Source organism: Embiotoca jacksoni, unplaced genomic scaffold (assembly GCF_022577435.1).
Source record: "Embiotoca jacksoni isolate LCO1_2020_lvr unplaced genomic scaffold, fEmbJac1.0.p SCAF_5, whole genome shotgun sequence".
Taxonomy (NCBI): domain Eukaryota; kingdom Metazoa; phylum Chordata; class Actinopteri; family Embiotocidae; genus Embiotoca; species Embiotoca jacksoni.
In genome coordinates, this window is record NW_027185403.1 from 9,757,148 (window position 1) to 9,778,790 (window position 21,643).

The 21,643-nt window shown below is 42.4% G+C and overlaps 1 protein-coding gene across 1 annotated transcript; it reads left to right on the forward strand.

Moving 5' to 3' along the window:
- Positions 1-304: 304 nt before the first annotated feature.
- On the forward strand, positions 305-20,383 carry LOC138211610 (protein diaphanous homolog 1). The gene is made up of 13 exons (XM_069171580.1): positions 305-350; positions 737-754; positions 3,384-3,476; positions 3,607-3,701; positions 4,200-4,301; positions 4,721-4,960; positions 5,557-5,686; positions 5,930-6,054; positions 6,185-6,349; positions 6,891-7,023; positions 11,167-11,256; positions 18,819-18,862; positions 20,268-20,383. Exons 1-13 carry the CDS (start codon positions 305-307, stop codon positions 20,295-20,297), a joined length of 1,311 nt encoding a protein of 436 aa, XP_069027681.1. The 3' UTR covers positions 20,298-20,383.
- Positions 20,384-21,643: the final 1,260 nt, after the last annotated feature.

Here is a 21,643-nt window from a genome sequence, read left to right on the forward strand (position 1 = left end):
GAAGTGTGTGTGTGTGTGTGTGTGTGTGTGTGTGTGTGTCCGTCCATATGTGTGTGTGGATTTGTTTCCAGAAAAGAGGCCTTCTGTGTGTGACGGTTTAACAAAAAGGCAGCTGGAACAATAAAACATGTGGATGTTAAGATTTCAGCACTCCACAAGTGTGTTCGTATGTGCTTGAATATACTTTTGTGTGTGTGTGTATGTGTGTGTGTGTGTGTGTGTGTGTGTGTGTGTGTGTGTGTGTGTGTGTCTTTGTCTGAACACACATATGTTCTGCCTCTGTCATTTCCTTTCCTCCCCCACAATGACTAAGAGCAACACAACGCAGTGCTCCATAGCCACCACTGGAGGTGCCATCGGCTCATAAATGAAAACATACCGGCTGTGCATGTGGAAACCACGGAGCAGCCATTTTACAATCTGCACACCAGACCCCATTTTATGAATCAGCCACGATGTCAACATAGCCAGGACTGATTCTATTGGCTAGAGCGCAGCTGGCACTGTAGTGCTGAGGATTTACACATGCACAAACACACATGCTCCCTCACTGGCTCTCTATCTCCCTGACACACACACACACACACATACATACACACCGACCTACTGACAGGATGCTGCCACTAGGTTACTAGTATTGTCCCAGACTAACAGGATTGTTACTCCTTGAGATTATATACTATCCAGATTAGAGGTGCATCTGTGCTGAAGCATGTGTACTCCTGTCTTTGTGCAGGTCTGCAGGTGTATGATGGTATGTGCAGGGTGTGAAGGTGTTTAAGCTTTTACTGATATGATAGTATATTTTACATATAGTTTTATAGTTGTTTTTCTAAATGTTATCTTTAGAGGCGTTATTTTCTCCCATTTCCCAGATGTCATGTCTTGAAGAAGAGGATTATTTTAGGCCATTATCAGTCTCCCTGTTTGCGACTCCATTTGAAGATGTTTATTTGTAGAAGTTCACTTCCTTTCTTTTTAACCCTCCAGCTGTGACTTGCTGTGTTTGTGCAAAGATATTTATGTTGTTTCCGGTCAGATGTCCTGATGGATTTCCTGTGTGTGTGTGTGTGTGTGTGTGTGTGTGTGTGTGTGTGTGTGTGTGTGTGTGTGTGTGTGTGTGTGTGTGTGGCTGGCTTCCTGCTTTAGCTTCCTGCTCTCAGCTGGAACTATGGATTGAGTGTTGGACACACAATAGTGCTGTTGGTGTTGGTGGCACACAGCTGATTGTAATGATATAATGCAAACTACATGAAAACAGAAGATGTACAGACTGAAACCTGAGATATGAATGACGGTAGATTCTGAGAGAGGAGTTTTATAACACTGAAGCTGATACTGAGTGAAACAATGGGACTTATTAAGCCCTCAGTCAACTGACGGACTGCTCTGTGTGTACGTGTGTTCTAGATGAATGGCTGCATGGAGGGATGAGGAGCTCATTAAGAGGCTTGTTAACAGACTGTCCAACTGAGTGGCACCTCACATTGAGACAAAGCGCTGTTTGACTGGACATATGGACAAGTGAACAGATGACTGAATGAGTTGTTATGCTGAAGTGGTTCGCTCTCTCTCTCTCTGTGTGTGTGTGTGTGTGTGTGTGTGTGTGTGTGTGTGTGTGTGTGTGTGTGTGTGTGTGTGTGTGTGTGTGTGTGTGTGTGTGTGTGTGTGAGGGGAATACTCACAGTGCTGCTTATGAATGAGACCATTTTTCACTAAACTAATAAACTGCATTGAATGTGGACAGATTGTAATAAAGGATGGTGGTATGACAAAGAAAGTGAAGCAATAAGGCCACATCTGTGGTACATAGAGGTAAACCTCAAATGGCCCAAACAAGAGATATTATTAACACCGGTAATTAAGTAGGAGTAAGTAGGTCTATCTCCACAACATGTTGTCATTGTTTTACAATGGTTACAGTCGGTTCTGCCCAGATAGTCTTGCCGATTGTCATAAAATCTTTAATTTTAGCCTCTGTTGTCATTACATGAGGTCACCACCCGGTAGTGGAAGCAGGTGGGCTGCTGAGGACACGGAGCATTTTAGATTTGTATTGTCTGTCTTTGTGTCTCAGAGAGAACGTGACAAAGGGAAACAACATGATCACAGTATGCCGTACTGGCACTGTTGTTTCATCCAGACAGTTTCATCTGGTTCTGTGTTCCTGTCTGGTCTTTACAAACATAAGGCAGGGACGAGGTAGCAGAGAGGCAGATAAAGTCTTACATAGTGATTTGGACTAAACCTAAACTGGAGAAGAAGTAATGGGTAAAGACCAGCATGCTTCAGTGGTTCTCATACTTGAATCCATACACAAAGGTAGAAAGGGTAAGAAATGGCTGTGGGACTTTTTTTTTTTTTTTTTTAATTTATTTTTAATTTTTTTTATGTGTGGTGAATAGTTTTGATGACTACTCGTTTAGTCTCTATCAAAATCAGGACATACTTTCATCTCAAGTCAACTCAGAATAGTCTTTATTTTATTTGACCCACAGTTAACGAGACATTTATTCAACATTAATATGAAATGACCTGTTAAATGACTGAACAGTCATTTTGATTTGTATTTGACTGATTTTCTGTCTAATCATTCCAGCAGCATGGAATGGATCATGACACGAACGAAACAAGTGAACAACTAACATCCAGAACTCTGTTGAACTCGGGTCTAATGTGCCTGGCAGCGGGATGTCATGTGGTCAAACCCATGTGATTGTTCATCTTTCACTCCTAATTCTCATCTCGTGCATATCCACCCCCACACTCTGACACATCTTCACAGTCACAATCCTGACCTTGTCAGAACGACTTCATGTTACGTGTATGTGTCGAATGTCGAGTGTGAGTGTGAGTGTGTGTGTGCGAAAGGACAGTGCGTATGTGCCCATGCGTAAGCTGAATGCAACTTTAAATGCCTTACAGCTAACAAATGTCTGGCCATATTTAAAAGGCCCACGCACGCAGGGGACGTGTTTCAGCCATTTCATATGAGCTCAGTCTTACCCTAGGCCACCGATACAATAAACTCAACACCTCCATGACAACATACAGTTGGGAGAGAGAGAAAATAGTGAAGGCCCTGCCAAGTCTGTCAGTTTTTATAGCCATCACATAGGCCCTCTGTCCATTCCTCTAGTCCACTTACCTCTATTTTATGGAACCCGCTGATTTCATGCTGTATTGTCCTTTCCCTCATTAGTTGCTTTCGAACTGAACAGATCTGGGGATGTCATGAGTGGAACTACCCACTAGGGTGATCCCACCAGCATTAGATACCTCCAAGGACATTTATATTCTTATCCAAGTGTCCTCTATCTAGAAAGTAATCAAGAAATGCACTTTCTAACAGAGTCTCCCCTTCTCTCTGTCCACCTCTCCAGCAAAAAAGGAGCAGGACGGCGGAGACGAAAAGAAGCAGCTGAAGAAGGTGAAGGAGCTGAAGATTCTTGATGGCAAGACTTCACAGAACCTTTGTAAGTCCATTAGCGTAATGCTGCCATACCAATGACATTTCTTTTATATTTACTAAACTCTGTCATTGAAATGCCAGCAATAACAGCATGTTAAAGTGAGTTCTGCTGTTGATTGTGTTTGTTCATAAAGCCATTTTCCTGGGATCGTTCCGTCTCCCTTATGAAGAGATCAAGTACGCCGTCCTGCAGGTCAATGAGAAGATCCTCACAGAGTCCATGGTTCAGGTACTGGCCTAAGATCTGTCCTCGTGTTGGTATATAAGATTCTGTGTTTGCATCTATTCACATTGTTATGAGTGAATAGTGAGCTTGGGAATGTTTATTTCCCCGCATCGTTTTCTGTGCTCGCTTTCAGAGTAGGTCATTTAAATGTGTATTTAGCTATTGAAGGAGTCCTGAGTGAATATAATGAGCAGGAGGATTGTGTCTGCCTTGTTGATGTGTCCTTCAGCAGAAGGACATTCTTCTTTTTTTTAACCTTTATTTAATCAGCAAGTCTCTTGAGACATATCATCTGTTTTACAAGAGAGATCACACAGTTTCATAAGCACCCACACACTTCAAGACTCTTTACACACTGAATCGTCAAGGTCGCTGCTCATTAGCTGAACCCATCAATCAATCTGTCGTTGTGTTTTGTGTGGACCATGTCGTAGCTAGGGGCACATCTAAATGTCTCCACATCCTGTCAGTCATATATATTTTCCTGTTCTTGCCACGTAGAACCTGGTCAAACAACTGCCAACACCAGACCAGATGAGTGTCCTGGGAGAGATGAAGGATGAATACGATGACTTGGCTGAGTCGGAACAATTTGGAGTAGTGGTAAGGAAACATGCATACAAAGGAAAACATCCAGAAAATAGGCAATTTTGTTTCGGTAAAATAGGTATAGTTTGAATTTTCCCAGCTGACCTGAACGTGACTAACCACAAGCATAGCAGGAAATTTGGTGTGATGGCAAATGAGGTGTGGAAAATCCTGAGATGGAGTCATATTTCTGTCGGTATATTAGACACAGAATGTCCTCGTGTTGATGAACACAGATGGCTTTGTTCAACTGTGGAAGATGTGAGTAATGGATGAAATCTCCTTTACTCACTCACAAATCTGTGCGCACGCACACACTCACACTCACTCACTCACTCACTCACTCACTCACTCACTCACTCACTCACTCTATGTGGCAACAAACATACCAGCAACTGGTCTCAAATCCCCCCCATCTTCCTTTGTTTCTCCAGATGTCCAGTGTGAAGCGACTGATGCCACGGCTTGAGGCCATTCTGTTCAAGTTGCAGTTTGAGGAGCAGCTGAACAACATCAAGCCAGATGTGGTGTCGGTGACGGCAGCCTGCGAGGAAATGAGGAAAAGTGAGACCTTCTCCAAGCTGCTGCAGATCACCCTCCTCGTTGGGAACTACATGAATGCTGGCTCCCGCAACGGCACGGCATTCGGCTTCTCCATATCATACCTGTGCAAGGTGAAGTGTAGACATGTGACACACACCCACATTGAAGACTGAATGAATGCACTGGAAAGGCCATTACTTAAATGAGAAGTGTGCCGCATGAGAGTAAAGCTTTCATATAAAGAGTGGCCTACCTACTGTGACAGAAAACACTTAATTTAGTTCACTGCTCATGTCTTCAGCTTCACTTATTGTCACCCCTGAATTATATGTGAATCTCAACCTTTTCCTGTGCCTTATTCCATTTTACATAGTTTAGTGATGAGACAGGGTCTACCTAAAAACAGTCACATTAAGAATAACATACACAGGTTTTGCCAAACACCTTTTTCATTATTAGCTTTAAATATATAGTAATTTGAGTTTAACACTCGTATAAATATATACACATGACATCATAGTTCCTTCATCAGTAAAATGAAACTACACAGGGTTAGTGTCTCAAAATTGGGTTTTATCTGATTTTATCATGTGGAATAGCTGACATGGGCACAGTCAAATTTACATTTAAAACTGGTAAACACTGCTCACCATGCAAACATTAAATAACTTTTGATTGATTGCCTTTTCAGTGTTCCTTTTTTAAAATACATTTTTCTTCCAATCAGCTGCGTGACACCAAATCAGCTGACCTGAAGCAGACTCTGCTCCATTTCCTTGCTGACGTGTGCCAGGAGCGGTATCCGGATGTCATGAGCTTTCCTGATGAGCTCATACATGTTGAAAAGGCTGCCAGAGGTACACGGGACATCTAACTCGTATTATAATCTGTGTCTGGGCGTAGTGTCATCCATTCATAACTCCTACTTACTTATTGATACATTGTGCTCACATCGTTTCAACTGCAGGCACTGCATATCCATCCTGCGTTTAATGTTTTTATCCACAGTATCACTGATTCCTATGAAAACAAAACAACAGTCCATTGTTATCTTTGTACATAAGTGCTTTGCCTTGTTAACTTTTCCTTCTTTGTGGCAGTTTCTGCAGAGACAATTCAGAAGAACCTGGAACTGATGGGTCGTCAGATCAAGACCCTGAAGAAGGATCTGGAAACTTTCCCTCCTCCACAAAATGACAAGGACCTGTTTGTGGAAAAGATGTCAATATCCTCTTTATTCAGTTATTTAGTATAATTGTTCAGTGCCTCAATGAGTCTGTTCTTTTAAAAATTCAGTCAAAAGATTTTGTTTTGATGACATTTGGATTTTATGTACCTTAACACCAAGTCTTAACAGTTTCGTGAGCAACGCCCAGGAACAGTATGAGATGCTGGATCTGATGCATAAGAATATGGAGAAGCAGTACAATGATCTGGGAGGCTATTTTGTCTTTGACCCGAGAAAAATGTCTGCAGAGGAATTCTTTGGGGACCTCAACACCTTTAAAAACATGTTCCAGGTTGTGTGTGTGTGTGTGTGTGTGTGTGTGTGTGTGTGTGTGTGTGTGTGTGTGTGTGTGTGTGTGTGTTTTGTGAACAAAGTGTTCTAATTAAAAAGAGGCTGATGTGGTTTTCAGTGTTTCCTGACAAGCCTCAAAAAACATTGGCAGACAGTAAACAAAGACCAACAAATGAAAATATGGTAGATGAAAAGCAAATGTCAGACCAGGATGAGATCAAACGGGTGACTGTACACTTTTTGGTATTGACATAATAATGAAAGAGAGTGACTCCATTATGTTGTCGGTTTATACATTAACTGTAAGCAGGGAAAGCTCCCACGTCAGATAACTTGTCAGATAACTTGTTTTACCAGTTAGAGAGGATAACAGCCTTTCACTGGTTTTGAAGTTTTGTTTGCATAAACAGACATCAATTAGACCCATCTGTTTTAAGGATCTGTTTCTTATTTTTAACACTAAATTATCTACACCAAACACTTCAACTTAATGTGCATACAGACACTGACATTTTCTCTTTTTCTTTTTCTTCTCCCACCAGCAAGCGGTGAAAGAGAATCAGAAGAGGAAGGAGGCTGAAGAGAAGATCAAGAGGGCCAAGCTGGCTCGGGAAAAAGCAGAAAAGGAGAGAGAGGAGAAACTCAAGAAGAACCAGCTCCTCGACATCAACGCAGGTCAAGATTTCTGGATCATATCTGTTAATGTGCATATGCCTGAAAGAAAGAGAGAGTCACTCTCCTCGTCAGTTTGTATTTCCTTCTGATTCCAGTTGGGGGCAGTCAGAGTCCACACTTTTATGGAAGGTTTGTGTGTGTGTGTGAGGGGGTTGGTGTGTGTGGAAAGAACAGCCCTTCAGTATTTATAGACCACAGTTAATCTAATGTTGATGACTTGTTTTGAAGTAAGCAAGCAACAATGAATCCCCACATAAAGTGAGGACAAGGAAAATGTATGCAAGGAACTACGTGACCTCTTTTCACTCCCCTGGTAATCAGGCGATTTTTCTTCCATAAAAGTTAAATTTTTCCACTTTCAATGCGATGCTGTTATACTTCAAAAATATGCTATGAGCATATTGTCCTGTGTAACACATACTCATTCTCACTCTCATCCCTGTATACACACAGATAGGACTCAAATCCTGCCTTGCAGACACACATTTATGCACAAACACTTTTTCCCCCCTTCTCTCAGACTGTGACCTACTTTTCAGTACATTCCTCCTCTCACTGGCTCCATTTGGGTTCTCCAGAGACTTTGCTGCCTCAGAGTCAAAAATTTGCCACAGCCTCATTGCACTCTATTTGTGTATGTTACAAATTACCGTGTCTTTCTGGTCAGTGTTTCCATCATGTTTATCGTCCGTGTGTTGAATAAACATATGGTCAAAGTGTGTGTGTGTGTGTGTGTGTGTGTGTGTGTGTGTGTGTGTGTGTGTGTGTGTGTGTGTGTGTCTGTGTGTGTGTCTGTGTGTGTCTGTCTGTTTGTTTTGTGAAACTCTTACAAAAAGTCTTTCTGGCCTTTCTCCTAGTGGTCAGTGTTCCAGCTCGCTTCTCCTCTTCCCATCCTGCTTTTAATCCATCACTCCCACATTTTTTTCCTCCCCCCTCCCCGCGGTGTCTATCGTTCATGTAAAGAGCATTTAAAGGAACCCAGACCCCACTTGGAAAACTTTGTCTCTGTTAAAAGTATGGAGAATTTGTGCTAGAAAGTGAAGTAGTCACATTTCATGTTCAGCCTCTCGAGACATGCACAAATGGAACATAATAGTCCTTCAAAGATGTGTGTGTGTGTGTGTGTGTGTGTGTGTGTGTGTGTGTGTGTGTGTGTGTGTGTGTGTGTGTGTGTGTGTGTGTGTGCGCGCGCGCGCGTTTGTGGGCTAGAGATCATTTACGTACAGGTGGCATATTTGACTGCCCCTGTAGCCTAGAGTCATTTAACACCCCCCCTATTTGAATTCAAGCACACACAAATATGGCATACACACACCTGGCCTTTGTTCTGTATTTGTTTTCAGCAGCTGCTCTTTTGCACACATCTTCCTGGTTCCCTTTTTTTCTCCTTCCACCCTTCAGCTTTCTATTCGCATACATACCCTTGCTATCTCATGAATTCCCTGAATCACTCGCTGTCTCGGTAAACATAATATCTCGATTGCTGGTTAAACCCTGGAACGGTCAGTGTGTGTTTTCGGTTTGTGGCCTTGTCATTCCTAAGCGAGTCACACAGATTCACTCAGCGTAGTCTCACTCTGCACATGCTCTAAGCATCTCATGATAATTATTGTGAATGCCTCATTCTCCTGACATTTATAGGATAGTACTTTATTGCATGTTTTTCATCATCTAATCAGTAAATGCTTTTGCTTATCTTTATTTGGCTCTCATAAAATGTAGCCGTAGTATACTAAACTGGCTGTGTACCTAAATGCCACAACCAAAAGTTCACATTCACCATCTGTGCTTTAAATTAGATATTTGCTCCAGTTTGATCTGATAAATACAGTCAACTACCGAAATGAGAAATCCAGCTTTGGGCATAAACCAAAGCTGCTTACAAAACCTTCTGTTCCTTACTTCTACAGCTAGGTGTCAGTGCCGTCTTTGAAAGATGGTGCGAGGCTCTGTGTTTTTATGCATGTGGTAAAAGGGTGTGTGCATGCATGTGTGGTTTACACAAACGCAGATGCTGGTCTGGGAACTGCCACGAGGAGTGCTCACGCTCCACACAGAGAGCAAGTGAAGGAGCAGAGTGGGGGAGGGGAGGGAGGTGAGCAGAGCAGCAGATGCTCTGTTGGGGATTAGACTGAGTCTCTTCTAAGAGGGGGGAAGAGGAGAAAGGCAGAGGGGATGAGATGGGCTAAGCCTGGGCGGCCTGATGTCTTCACCGTAGGCGACTGTGAAAGAGGCACATTAGTAAAATAAAGATTCAAACGCTGTTTTCATTCTGTGTTTGTTGTTCCTGTTATCTTCTCTGTAAATGTTTCCACTCATGTCCTCATCTGTTATTGTGTGAACATCCATTAGGGGTGCTATTGCTCCACACAAGATGCCACTGCTGTGTGTGTGTGTGTGTGTGTGTGTGTGTGTGTGTGTGTGTGTGTGTCACAGAGAGATGTGTCTGTGTGTGCGCGGTCGGTGTAGATCAGAGATCTTTAAGAGCTCACAATATAATGCTATTGCACGAATGAATCCGTCTTATGTTCTTACTTGCCTGAGGCTGTGTCTTGCTGTTTTTAACGTGGACTACATGTTTGCGTGTGCATGTCTGTGCTACTCGCAATCAGTGCCATTGTTGTATCGAGTCTAAATTTGCCACCACCGTTTTTGAGGTCGTTTCATTATTGATTTTGTATTGATATTATACCATCAACCGGACATTTATTCCCCAGAAAAAGCATGTGAATTAACAAGAGCACATGATTACCCCCCCCCATTTGCCCAGTTACTAACTGCTAACAAACCAAACATTGTAAAAAGTCTCATTCTGATGAAAAAACACTTGTATATGGCTTTATTGAGTCGTGCTGCCCGAGGACACACTCACACAAAAACGCTATAGAGGTGCATGTATAATACTGTAGCGAGCATAGGCCCTGGAACTTTCCCCTTTTAGTTTGGTGTTTACAAGTCAATAATAAGCATGTTATATACTCAGCTAGGTCAGTGTTCTTAACAAATAGGTTTGTGTGTATGTGTGCTCGCACTAGTGGCTTGAGCCAGCCATGTGATTAGTATAAGTAGAAATGGGTCATATGTGTTTCCCCGGAAACAAGAAACGATGGCATTCGTCATCTTGATCCAAATGTGCAGTTCCAGGAGATGGACGTTGAGAGGTGTGGATGAGCTGTGGAAGGCTTAGAGAGTGTTGTGAGGGAGACTTTCTCGGACGTAACAGGCGAGACCACGGGCCATCTGTTTCATGGCTTACTGCAGGATTAGATACTGTGTGTGTGTGGGGGGGGGGGGGGGGCGAGCCATGTGTTCGTGTTTGGGGGTTGGGGAGGTGACGACATAAACCTTTAACCCCCAACCCCACTGCTCTCTTTCCCGGGTCTCTCGTCCGGTTCAAATGGAAATAATTAAAGCCATCTGCCTGAGTGCTGAGCTGTGCCACTGAATGTTGCCCACAAAATAGTCATGGCAACACTCACACTTGTACACACAGTATTGAGATCTGGTACCCCACTTGGTTTGGCCCACTATAATCTATTTATGACCACCAGACATCGAGGCTGTGCAGAGAGCATAAATATAAACAAACACACAAAGAGCCCACCCATACAAACTGTACCTGTAAACATGTACAGATACAGGGATCGTTTCCAGTCAATACCCTTTCAAATGTAAGCCACAATTACACAGTTCATTCTGTCTTTTTTTAATGTTTATGTGGATTCGGTTTTTAGTGGGTGTGTTTTTCCAGAAAGGGTGTGCTTGTGTGTTTCAGAGGTTATCTCCCAGAATGTGCAGTGTGTATCCCCTAGCAGTGACATTAGCTGAACTAGGTCACTGCCTATCTGGGCTAATGCAGTTAATTTGCCAACGTGGCCACGTGGCTGGTAAATATCCCCACGGCCCACGTGTGTTGGTGTATCATGAACAGGAATAAGAAGAAAATTTTGTAAAACCACCGTTCTCTTTCCTGCTGTCGGGAGACAATGACCGTGCACTGATTTATAATGACAGGGATGGGATTATGGTGTGTGTGTGTGTGTGTGTGTGTGTGTGTGTCATACATAGAAGTTTAAATGCAACTGCACACCCTGACTTGTTTGTTGATGCATTGCTAATATGATGTTTTGATGCCTCTTACAGAGGGCGATGAAACTGGTATCATGGATGGCCTGTTGGAGGCGCTGCAGTCCGGCGCTGCTTTCAGGAGGAAGAGAGGACCTCGGCAAGCAGGTACTCAAACACAAACAACGCAATAAATCTTCCCAAAACGTCGTGGACATGTTTCAAGGTTTCTTGTCTTATTTGATTTACAGATTCCGGTTTCCTTTCACATCCAGTTTTTGTTATGCGTGCGAGACGGGAGCACATGTAGCATACGAGACTCATTTGTTCCTTCTGCCTCTTTAACTCTGTCTCCATGTTTCTGTCAACACACAACAACAGATTTGTTTATTTTTCTTGGTCTCTGTTCCTTTTGTTGCATGACTCAGAGGCTGTGAGTTGTGGTAATATTCTCTGGCCGTAGTTATGGGGGCAAAGCCATTGCCATCAAAGGCTGGCACAACAACAAAGGAAGAGGGTGGGTGTGGGCAGTAAGATGCTTTAGAGAGGAACAACTGATCAGGGTGTGGCTACGGAATTGGAAAATATGGAATATGAATGTAGGAGGAGGATGAACCAGCGTGTGGGCAGAAAGTTTGAGGAAGTGATATCAGCAAGTGAGCAATACACAAGACATAATGCAATTGGCTAAAGTATGATTAAAGTATGGGTCATGTCCTGTGCACAACTCCAGCCTGCATGGATTTTCATTCAGTGCATGCTGTTGAGTCTGTAAGCTCATAGAGACAGCGAGTAATCAGGTTAGCTGTTCACTCTGTCTGCCCCACTATTAAATCCAGAGACTAGACTATTTTCTCCTTTCTTTTTGTTTTATGTTTGTAATCTCGTACACTTTGTGGATAATATGTCCTGCTAAGACCGTGCAAATGAAAGGGAGGAATTTAGAGCTGTTTAAACAGTAAAAATTGTAACATGATTCCTGGTATTAGGCAACTTGTGGAACCATGTGAGTGGGAAAGTGTCCAGTGCCCCATTAAGAGAGAGAGAGAGAGAGAGAGAGAGAGAGAGAGAGCGGAAGAGGCCCTGTGCCTGTGTGTTTATTCACATGCACTATTGTGTGGGTTCACTATTCGCACATGAGAAAGGTTGTGGAAGAGTGTGTGCAACCCAATCCCTTCCTCAATAGAAGCCAGATGTGAAGCGGCGCTGTTAGTTTCTTTCCTTCTTTCTTTCTTCTTTTTTTTTTTTTTTTTTTTCCCCCTTGTTAGTTTCTTTCCTTTTTTTGTACTTTACGAATTTTTCAAACTGGTTCAAAAAAATGTTGATGTTGGGCACAGAGCTGAGAGGTTTTCACAAATTCTGGGACATTTTTATACCCTATCCCAGTCCACAATATTTTTACATAGTGCCCAATCTGTACCTATCTGTCGAAGTCGTTTGACCTTCAGTGTATGTTAAATCCATTCATTCTTCATATTTCATTTACTTCCAGACTTTTTGTTCATGAACAGTAGAACAGAGAGATCCGGGAGGTGGAGCTCTTCTCTGTATGAACCTTCCCTGCCTTTTGATTGTTACCAGTGCTAAACTGGGCTGCCATGAAATAGTATCTGCAGTTAGACAGACCCCAACCCCCCATCTTTTAATGAAAAAAGTGTCTCTAAGTTTTACTCAGTCATAAATTTGGATGCATTTATTTTTCTTTTGTATTTATTGTAGGTCAGTCTTTGTTTTTGGTTTCCATGGCAAAATGCATTTTACTAGCCTGTTAGGTATAATTGTGCATTTTAGTGAAACAGGGATTGTGAGGTTCTTCAGCCCCACTGTGAAAGTCTTTGAGTGCAGGAATTTCTCTTAAATAACAAACAACACGGGCTCATCTCTGGCAAACTGACTGAGAAGGGAAATGGAGGGAGAAGCAGGAGCAGGGAAGAAAGAAAGGGGCCCACTTGAAGGCTCAGTCAGTCATCCATAATACTGTTTGGCCACCTCACACTCTGAGCAGGAAATACCTGATCATGTTTGTTGGAGAAACAGAGAGGAAGAGATTTCATCCATACACATACTTGTATGTAGGAAAATATAAATGGCTGTATGTATCACATCTCTGCTTTTCGCCTCCTCCGTGTCTCCTCGTTTACCCCATGGTGTCGTTTCTGTTTTTCTTTTGCTAAAGTTCAAGGATTTCCATGGCTTATGTGGAAGGTGTGAAGCCATGCTGTGTTTTCTTTTTTTTATTTGGTAATGTCAGTTTTGTGAGTTTATATTTTCTTCACTGATGTTTAAAACGCTGCCCCTTCACAGTTACCCACACTGCTTCCTACAAGCAGGAAGGGCCTTAAGACTTTCACCCACACAGTAGGACTGTGTCTTCATGTGTGTGTGTGTGTGTGTGTGCACATGTTTGACTGGTTGGTTGAATCACAGGTCTTAATTTAGTGGAGCTGAAGTAGGAGGAGGCACATCCGGACTCTGGCACCGCTGGGGCCACAGGCTGCCTCCATCAGCCGTATAAAAACATCTTCTCGCTCATGTATGCACACGAAGAGTATTATTAGTGCTTACTACAAAAGGCGTAATATATGCGTGAAGTATGCTGCGTACAGGGGGGAAAAAGAGATGGATAAGGACATTTAGATCTGAAGAAAAGTCATTCAGTTTGTTCTCTATACGTTACATAATATCGCAACACATCTTTAAGGAATAAATGTTGTAGAAAGAAGTCATTTATGTTATCGAATCCTTTCGAAAACATAACTAAATGACAGTGTTGTTGTGTCTAAGGTAGATAAACACAGGTGGACTCGTATGAAGCTGTAAGAGTTCATAGAAGTGGCATCAGTTTGGTCAGATGGAGTTCCTCCTCTCTCCCACCGTCGCTTATTGTGACTTTTAATATGCCACTAGTCCTGGGCCAGTTAAACCAGTTGCTCCATCTAATTACTTTCTCCGGCACAACTACTTTAAGCCATTGTGTTCAACGATTTTACTGATCAGATGTCACATAATTAGTCTTTGAACAAAAAACAAAGACTCATTCTTTTGAACAAGTTATAAGCGAGTAAAGGAGCGGAGGAGCAGTGATATTTTCTCTTATTAAGGGAATTTAACAGACAAAATCAAAATGAAGCTGTACGTAAAACAGAAGTTTCGGCTGCCTGATATTCCACATAATTATGTCTATAGATTATTTTTACGTTACTTCACAATACTTTTATGCTCCCTTGAAATAACTTTAGTTTTTCCTTGCAAAACGTTTTGCATTCCTGATCCATATGAACGGTTGTCGTGTGGATTCAATCCAGTTTTGATCCACTGCCATTTAAGGGAACCAACCTGCAGACAGTAGGGAAAAGGGGAGATGATGTGACACTTTACATAATGCACTTAGTGTCTGTTTCTCTTTTTGAAAGGCAGATCTTCCACAGTAGCCAGCTGCTGTTTGTGAGCGCAGCTGCCCCTTGGCTGGATACGGGTACATACGGCTATTTCAGCTGCTGCTACAGTTCATTCTGTGGCGTTGCAGATATGTCTAGCTGTTACTATTTAAACTTGTGGTGCATCTATAAGAGATGTTACCGACACACCTCAGGTTGTTAGGAATACAGGGGCTTCGATACAACATTTAGCCGGCAGTACCGTCACTGCACACACACACACACACACACACACACACACACACTGCTGCATGTAATCGGTGTTACACTCATCAAAAGCAGATTTTCTGCTCTATTTTCTGTTGGAACACGTCTTCATTTTGAGTTTAAAAAGTCTTCTTGTACACTCAAGTACTTTTTAGTTAGAAATAAGAAAATAACAAAAACAAAATATATTGAGCTTTAAAAAGGGATATTTTGATTTTAATTACACAATATTAGTGGGGTTATTTAATCACTTTCTACCTGAACAACAGTGTTACTGTTTAAAAACAGCCATGACAGTGGCGGCGTAACATTTTCACTCACCTTTGACCTCAGTTGTATACTTGAAAAATACCACGAGAACCTGTGTAACAAATGAAAAAAAAAAAAAAAGAGAAAAGTTTAAACCCAGCATACTTTCTCACCGATGTATGGCTGACCAATCACAGTGTGAAGTTGGCGGCATCCCAGTATTCTCATTGGGTTGCATGATTGTCTACCTTTTATAAAATGGGACCTGAAAATGATTTTTGTGGTTTTATTACCGTTTTGTTTTCGACTCTGGAGCTATTTGATTGCTGTTGTGCTTGTAACTGGCTTCATTACATGAAGAGTGTGCCTCACCCACACAGCTGCAGTGACTACAAAAGTCACCAGCTCAGTGTTAAATTACTACTGAGGACCTATTCAGTGTTGTCATGCTTATTGTGTCACAGCAGTGTGACTAAAAGGATAGCCACAAGGCTGCGGAGGCTTTATACCCCCTCACCTTTGACCTGTGCCACAGATCATTGTGTGTGTGTGTGTGTGTGTGTGTGTGTGTGTGCGTGCGTGCGCGTGTGTGCGCGTGCATGTGTTCAGAATGAGCAGACTGCACAGGGGCTCCTCAGCTGTCTACCCTCCTTCTGTCTACCCCCTCCCTTTTAAACACATACAGACAAAACACACACACCAGATGCTTGCATGCCGATACAAAGACACAAATGGGTGTTTGCATACCAATACATGCTGCCAAATACACACCATTACATAGCAAGACAAACGGCCTTTCATCCAACACTGTCACACTCCGGCTTCAGATTTTAAGATGATGTGTTTATGTCCTTTAGCATGAATACAGACTCATCAGCTGCATGAGGCTAATCTTGTGTGTGTGTATGTGTGTAAAAAGCAATTAAGTGGAGGAATGATGTGTCTAAACACTCGCTTTAGACCCATCTGCTGGGTCATGACCCCTGCTAGTATAGCCAATCACAATAGCAACTAGTTGAACAAAGCACAACAGAGAGATGGCCTGAGATAAAGGGCAAAGCAACAATGGAGGCACGTGCTGGCACTGCTGCTCTTACAAAAGCAGAAAAAAAGACCTCTGAAGACTTGTGTCTTGTGAAGACAGATGTTCTCACACACACACACACACACACAGATACACACACACATATACAGACAGATACACACATACACAGACAGATATACACACACGCACACATACATACACACACACACATACACAGACAGACAGAAGCACACATACATACACACACGCACATACACAGACAGACAGAAACACACATAAACACACACACACGCACGCGCGCGCGCACACACACATACGCACACAGACAGACAGACACACACACATACATACACACACACACATACACAGACAGACAGAAGCACACATACACACACACACACACACACACACACACACACACACACACAAGCATACATACACACACACACTCACAAAAGTTTATTCAGACCAATAGGACGGGACTCATCAATCAAGTCATAACTAAAACGGTGGTAATGTCACATGCTTGCTCAACACCCACTTCAACACTATGAAGGCCAACCACATATTTGCACCAGTTGAACCCATTCAGACATAACATCCGGGATTTTACATCAATAGCCAGTATTGGTGCTAGATGACGTCACTCTTTCCCACAGTCCTCCAGTGCAGAGCAGCAGTGTGTTACCCAGTGCAGCCTGAGGAGGGCGATACCAGTCCCTGCAAATAAGAGACACTGATGGAGGTCCAACCTTCATCTGCAAATACACCATCATCCTAGCTGTGGCGCTGTCACCATGTTGTCATGTGACTCAGTGGTTTGCTGCAAAATGTGTGCAAGAAACCACGCAAGAAAGATGGCTGCTCCCTTGTATTACCAAGCAGATTTCATATTCATTGTTTATGTGGGAGGAAAGAAATTGTGATCAGAGAGGAGGTGTGCATTTTAGTTTAAAGTACCTTCTTATCTCCAAATGCCCGACACGTACTAGTCTGCAAATTCCCTCTTCACTGTTCTTCCTGTTTTTGTGTTTTCCATTCATAAAAGCACCAACACATATTGTACAATAAAGCCTTCTTTCCCTCATCAGGCAGTCATTATTAAGTCTCCTGGAGTGTAATGTGTTACAGATGATCCTTTCACTACGTTCTTTGTGCCGCTGACCACAATTCAGTGTGCAAACACACTCATAATTCACGGCCATCAGTAAACAGACCTAAAAAACGCTCTTTGTTTCAGTCCCTGCTGCTGCAGCCGCCAGGCTTCATGCCAGGAGCATGGATCATTTAGTCAACATCAGAGAGAGAATGTGCCATCAACATGCAGGTTGGGAATTTCCTGTTTGCAATGCCCCGTGGTGTAGGGCAACTGTGGGAATTTTGTACTGAGCTTTAGCAAAGTTTAGAGGCTCGCCAGAGACATTGAAAAAATGTCATAAGTGAAGCGGCAGAGGTATCCCGATCTTCGGTCGCTAATATGGATTAATTAAGTCTCAAAATTTCTGCTTGTTACATTTCATCAACATAATTTAGACAGCTCCGTCCAGAGTCCACATAACAAACTCAACAACTGGTTCACAGGCTGAGTACTGCTACTACGACAAGTAATCGTATTTTCATCAGTGTGAAGTTTAATCTTACTACTACTTCAGCGAAGTGAAGTTTATTATTTAAACGTCACATGTAAAATCGGTGCAGTGCCCTTTTTAAATGCATAATTCGCAATCTGGCTGGTCAGTTTAGTTGCATTATTTTAGTTGTGTCAGTCTCATCTGAAGGCTTTAAAGCAAATCTATCCACAGTGTTCCCTTAAAGGAAAAGTCTGGTGTTCTTTATACATACATATTATTATTTTTTAGTCCCCAGTAAGCGCACCATTTACTACTCTTGAGAAGTAATTTGTTAAAAGTACTCGGTAGTTATTTAGCCTTTACTTTAAATTAAAGTTAGTATTGCTGAGAGATTTGAAAGACTTATATATTCAGTCGGGGGCGGAAAAAAACGAGCATGGGAAATGGGCCTAAGAGAGCTTGCCAAATGCATCGTTGATTGTGTTGTTTTTGTGATGAAAATATTACGATGGATGAATATTGCCAGCCTGTTTCACTAATACCTTAATGAGCTCATTTGAAGTTGTCGATCCGCTCATGTATTTGCTCCTGAAGCAGTTTGAGTTCACATATTTGTAACGATATTCAAATGGGGGAAATTTGCCGCGTGTGCTCTCCTTACCTTAATCAGCAGGTTTCTGTCTAAATCCCCCCCCCCCCACCCCCCCAATGCTGCTTCCAAAGCAGCGGCCCTCTGATCCTGACTCTGATCCTCCCCTCACTTCTTCCTCTCTGTCTTGGCTCTCATGAGGGAGCTGGGGAGGATGAGAGCGGAGAGGAGCTGGGTTGACAGCCTTTGAAGAGCTTTTCTCTGCAGGCTTGAATTTTTTTTTAGGACATGCTCGACACACATAATAACGCCCACGCTGACACACCTTGGTTTCTGGGTCATTTGCATAATTTCTAATTAGTAACTTTATGAGCAAGAGAGAGTTATGGAAGAGACACAAATAGATACAGAGGAAGTATAAAAGTAGACTGAGAAGGAGATAAAGTCTTCCCATGTTGGTGCTTTTGATGGGGAGAAATCTTTCTCAGAGGAAAGTGTGTAAGGTGATAATTTAATAGCCCGGCTGTCTGCGTCCGTCAGTCCGGCTGAGACTCCCAACGAAAGACCTCGGCTCACTAAAGAAGATAAAATCAACTGAATTTACAAATCCTCCTTCTCCTCTTTCTCCCCAGACTCAATTGTGTCTTTGTCACAACTAGTTCTGGAGACCTGCTCGGTAACTCTGTCTGTGTGTTTTCTTGCGTGTTTTCTGCCCATCAGAACCATGCGACAAGTCTTGATATGTTTTTTTTTTTGTGTGTTACCATGGTTCATTGCATGTGACTCAAAGTTTTTTTGTTTTTTTTCTCCTCAACTTTACATCCATGTTGTGTTTATGATCATGTCTGTCTTGGACTGATGTTGCATCGTGTGCTTGATGAGTGAACAGCTCTGAACATACACCAGGCATAAAATAAGAGCAAACACACAAACACAATCTCCCACTGACCTATATAATTCAAAATGGCCACTGCTGCACAGCTGTCCTCCCACGCAAGGAGAGTGGTAAAGGATGCAGGGAGGGGAAGAGAGATAAGACTGCTGCTGCTTGTGTGTGTGTGTGTGTGTGTGTGTGTGTGTGTGTGTGTGTGTGTGTGTGTGGAGGAAAGGAAATAACAGTAAGCAGGTAGAAGAATAAAAACGACAACATCCTCAGGCCACAATCTGTCACACTTGTTCTGTTTCTCTCTGCATCTTATCTCTCCTCGCTGCTCCGAATACTCCTCGGTACATTTTCATGACTTTATTTCCGTTGCTTCCTGTCGTTACTCACAGCTTATTCCTCCTCTGACTCAGTCTCCCAATCCGTGTTCGTCTCATTTTCATTCATCCCTGCCTCTTTAATCTTCCCACAGCATGAATCATCCCGCTCCGTCTTACCCCTTCCTTCCCTCTCTGCATTTTCACACACATCGTCTCCATTCCTTCATCTCATCAGTCCCTCTTTCTCTTTCTCTTTCTCTTTCTCTTTCTCTTTCTCTTTCTCTGTGTGTGTCTTACATCCCATTTTCTTTCCTCATTTTCCCTTTTTTTTCACTTCAGAATAATGTTGAGTCTAATCTGACTTTAACAGTGAGTTACTCCACATACCACACTCACACACACACACACACACACACACACACACACACACACACTCACACACACACACACACACACGCTACTGCTCCTCCATTTGTGTGTTTCTTTGTCAGGTTAATGCATGTGTGTGTTTGTTGGAAAGAAAAAGAGCATCCATGTTGTTTCTTATCATCCAAAACAAATGCCTATGACAGTGTTGGGAGACACGTACTTCGGCATCATCGTCGTTTCTGTGTGTGCAGCCTGGTGGCCGATGCATTAACTAAAATGAACCTTTCTATCTGCAGTGAAAACTGTTCCATATCTGGCTGGTGATGTATGGCTTACTGACATGTTTTAATTTTTTGTACATGTCCTTTTTGCACGTAGATCAGATATGTCACTTCCTGGCATGCACTGACGTATCTGTATGGAGTCATCATGATTAAAATGACATCTGATTTATGTTACGGTCTCTTTATTCGTGTCTCTCACTCACTAAGTGTCTTCTTCTGTCTCAGCCAACCACCGACGAGCTGGTCATGCAGTGACCAACATCCTGGCCAAAGAGTTGATGCAGGAAGACAAGCCGTCATCCAGTAAAATACCCTCAAAAAAGACAAAGACAGAAGAGAAGGAGGAGCCAAAAGCAGAAGGAGCAGAGTCTTTAGAGGAGTTACTTGAGACTGCTCTCTCTCGGTCTAATTAGGCACCCAGGTAGAAGGGTTTTTTTTTTTACTCCCAGAGTCGGTGATATCTAAACACGGATTAATTTTTCTTAGGCATTCCAGGGGCCAACATCGATTTGAAATTAGTTTATTGAAAAATGGCCTTTGTTTTTCCAACCCACGTCTTAAAAGGACCAACTTGTAGGATAGCTGATTGTGTCTTCTGTAATGAGGAGAGAGGGAGAGCAGAGGGGGCGGGGCTTTCACCTCAGCCTCAGGTTGTCCCTCACTAACCTTTGGATCTTTACCGTAAAGGTTTCATTGCTTTCTTCAGCATATGCACATATATGTTCTTTTGTCTGTGTCTCTTTATGTCTATATCCCTCGATTCACCTGTCACCCATCAAAGGGCATCTTTAGCAATTCCAAAGACTTTCTCAGGAGGGATCCACCCTTTATTTAGTTATTATTCCCAGACTTAGACTGGGAATGTCTGGAAGTTGGCACATCCTGCAGGCGGTGCAGAGAGTCGTCTCTCAATGATCCAGCCAAGACCACATTGCTCTTTTTTTTTTCTTTTTAGAAATGGCACGTGTTTATTTGCAATTGTTTGATATACTGCATGTTATACTGTTTATAAATGTTTATCATTTTGCTGTATTATTGAAAAAAAGTGCCAACCAATAGAAATCCAGTCTTGTCATTTCATTTCCAGTCTTTGTGTAGTCACAGTTTCCACTGGGCAGGTATGTGGACCAGTCCAACACCTTGTCGACGGCATTTATCACCTGGGTGTATGTTTTGGTGTGTTTTTTTATTTTTATTTTACTAAGAAGGGATTTAACTCACTGGTGTGCATGCACGAGCTTATATAAAAATGGGATAATTTGCATGATCTTGTCTTAATTATGTTACCACACGTGCCCACAACAAGTTATATGAAGAAAACATGCCATGAACATGACTGTCCCATAAACGCTAGAGGGAAGTAGAGTTAGGTTGGAGGAGAAATGTTCTCTCGCAGAGTTGAACCAAAAACATTTGCTTTTTAAAAGGGTGTTTCCTTACCAACCGAGTCTGAGCAGTTTACATGCCTGTGTTTTCGTGTATGAGAACGTCTGAGTGTGAACTAAGCTGCCTATATTTAGTTTCCTGTGCACAATCAACTTCTAATGTATGTGTGTGTGTTTGTGCATGTAGCTTTGAGTGCGTGTGTTTTGCCATCTGTA

Coding starts and splice junctions, on each gene's coding strand:
- LOC138211610 (XM_069171580.1), top strand. CDS start 305: ATGACTAAGAGCAACACAACGCAGTGCTCCATAGCCACCACTGGAG. Junction 4,302..4,720: donor CGGAACAATTTGGAGTAGTG/GTAAGGAAACAT, acceptor TTGTTTCTCCAG/ATGTCCAGTGTGAAGCGACT. Junction 6,350..6,890: donor CCTTTAAAAACATGTTCCAG/GTTGTGTGTGTG, acceptor TTCTCCCACCAG/CAAGCGGTGAAAGAGAATCA.